Source organism: Penaeus japonicus, unplaced genomic scaffold (genome assembly GCF_977035675.1).
Source record: "Penaeus japonicus unplaced genomic scaffold, GWHDUDI00000001_assembly GWHDUDI00000038, whole genome shotgun sequence".
Taxonomy (NCBI): Eukaryota; Metazoa; Arthropoda; class Malacostraca; order Decapoda; family Penaeidae; genus Penaeus; species Penaeus japonicus.
Window position 1 is genome coordinate 16,111,638 of NW_028234440.1, and position 864 is coordinate 16,112,501.

Genomic DNA, 864 nt, shown 5'->3' on the forward strand with positions numbered 1-864 from the left:
AAAGGGGCATATCCCGATGCGGCCAGGGAGGTCGATGTACCCATTGTGGACTGTAAGAAGAAAATAGCGGGTTCTCTCATCACCCCACAGATGATGTGTGCAGGGAAGGCCAAGTCGAAAGGCGAGAGCGCAAAAGGTGCTTGTTTCGGCGACTCTGGTGGACCGCTTTTTGTTAAGGAAGATGGAAGGTATACGCTAGTGGGGATCGTCTCCTTTGGGCAAAGTTGTTTTAAACCAGGTGTTTACGCTCGAGTCACTGAATTTGTTGACTGGATCAGCGATAACACTGCTGGTGAGACATACTGCCAGTAATATTACATGGTAAAAGAAAGCAGATCATACATATACATTGAGAATGTTTAGTCTCTTTGCATTAATGGAAAAATGCAAAATTAGGCAGCAATGCCACTATGATCACATGTAAAATCTTATCTTTGCAGGGGACTTTTTCTTTGTGGTAAATGTGCTTAATACTTAATGTAAAAATATGTTATATTTATCAGTATTCATAAATAAAGTGTGAATCTTATCAACAAATATAAACATACGTTCATGTGTTAGTTTTTGTATATCTACCTGTCCGACCTAAACTCGAGCCTGGTCTTTGAGTATCCTCAGCTTTCCCTTTCAACTGCCGATCCCGTCAGAAACTGTATCACACACACACACACACACACACACACACACACACACACACACACACACACACACACACACACACACACACACACACACACACACACACACACACACACTCACTCACACACACACACACACACACACACACACACACACACACACACACACACACACACACACACACACACACACACACACACACACACACACACACACACACACACA

The 864-nt window shown here is 43.2% G+C and overlaps 1 protein-coding gene across 1 annotated transcript in view; it reads left to right on the forward strand.

Annotated features, from left to right (window-relative positions):
• LOC122244439 (chymotrypsinogen A) overlaps positions 1-553 on the forward strand; it is a 4,270-nt gene extending 3,717 nt beyond the window's left edge. Inside the window, exon 5 of the mRNA XM_043002337.2 lies at positions 1-553. This exon is cut by the window's left edge and continues 494 nt beyond it. Within this exon, the coding sequence (XP_042858271.2) occupies positions 1-312 (312 nt within the window). The 3' untranslated portion in view covers positions 313-553.
• Positions 554-864: the final 311 nt, after the last annotated feature.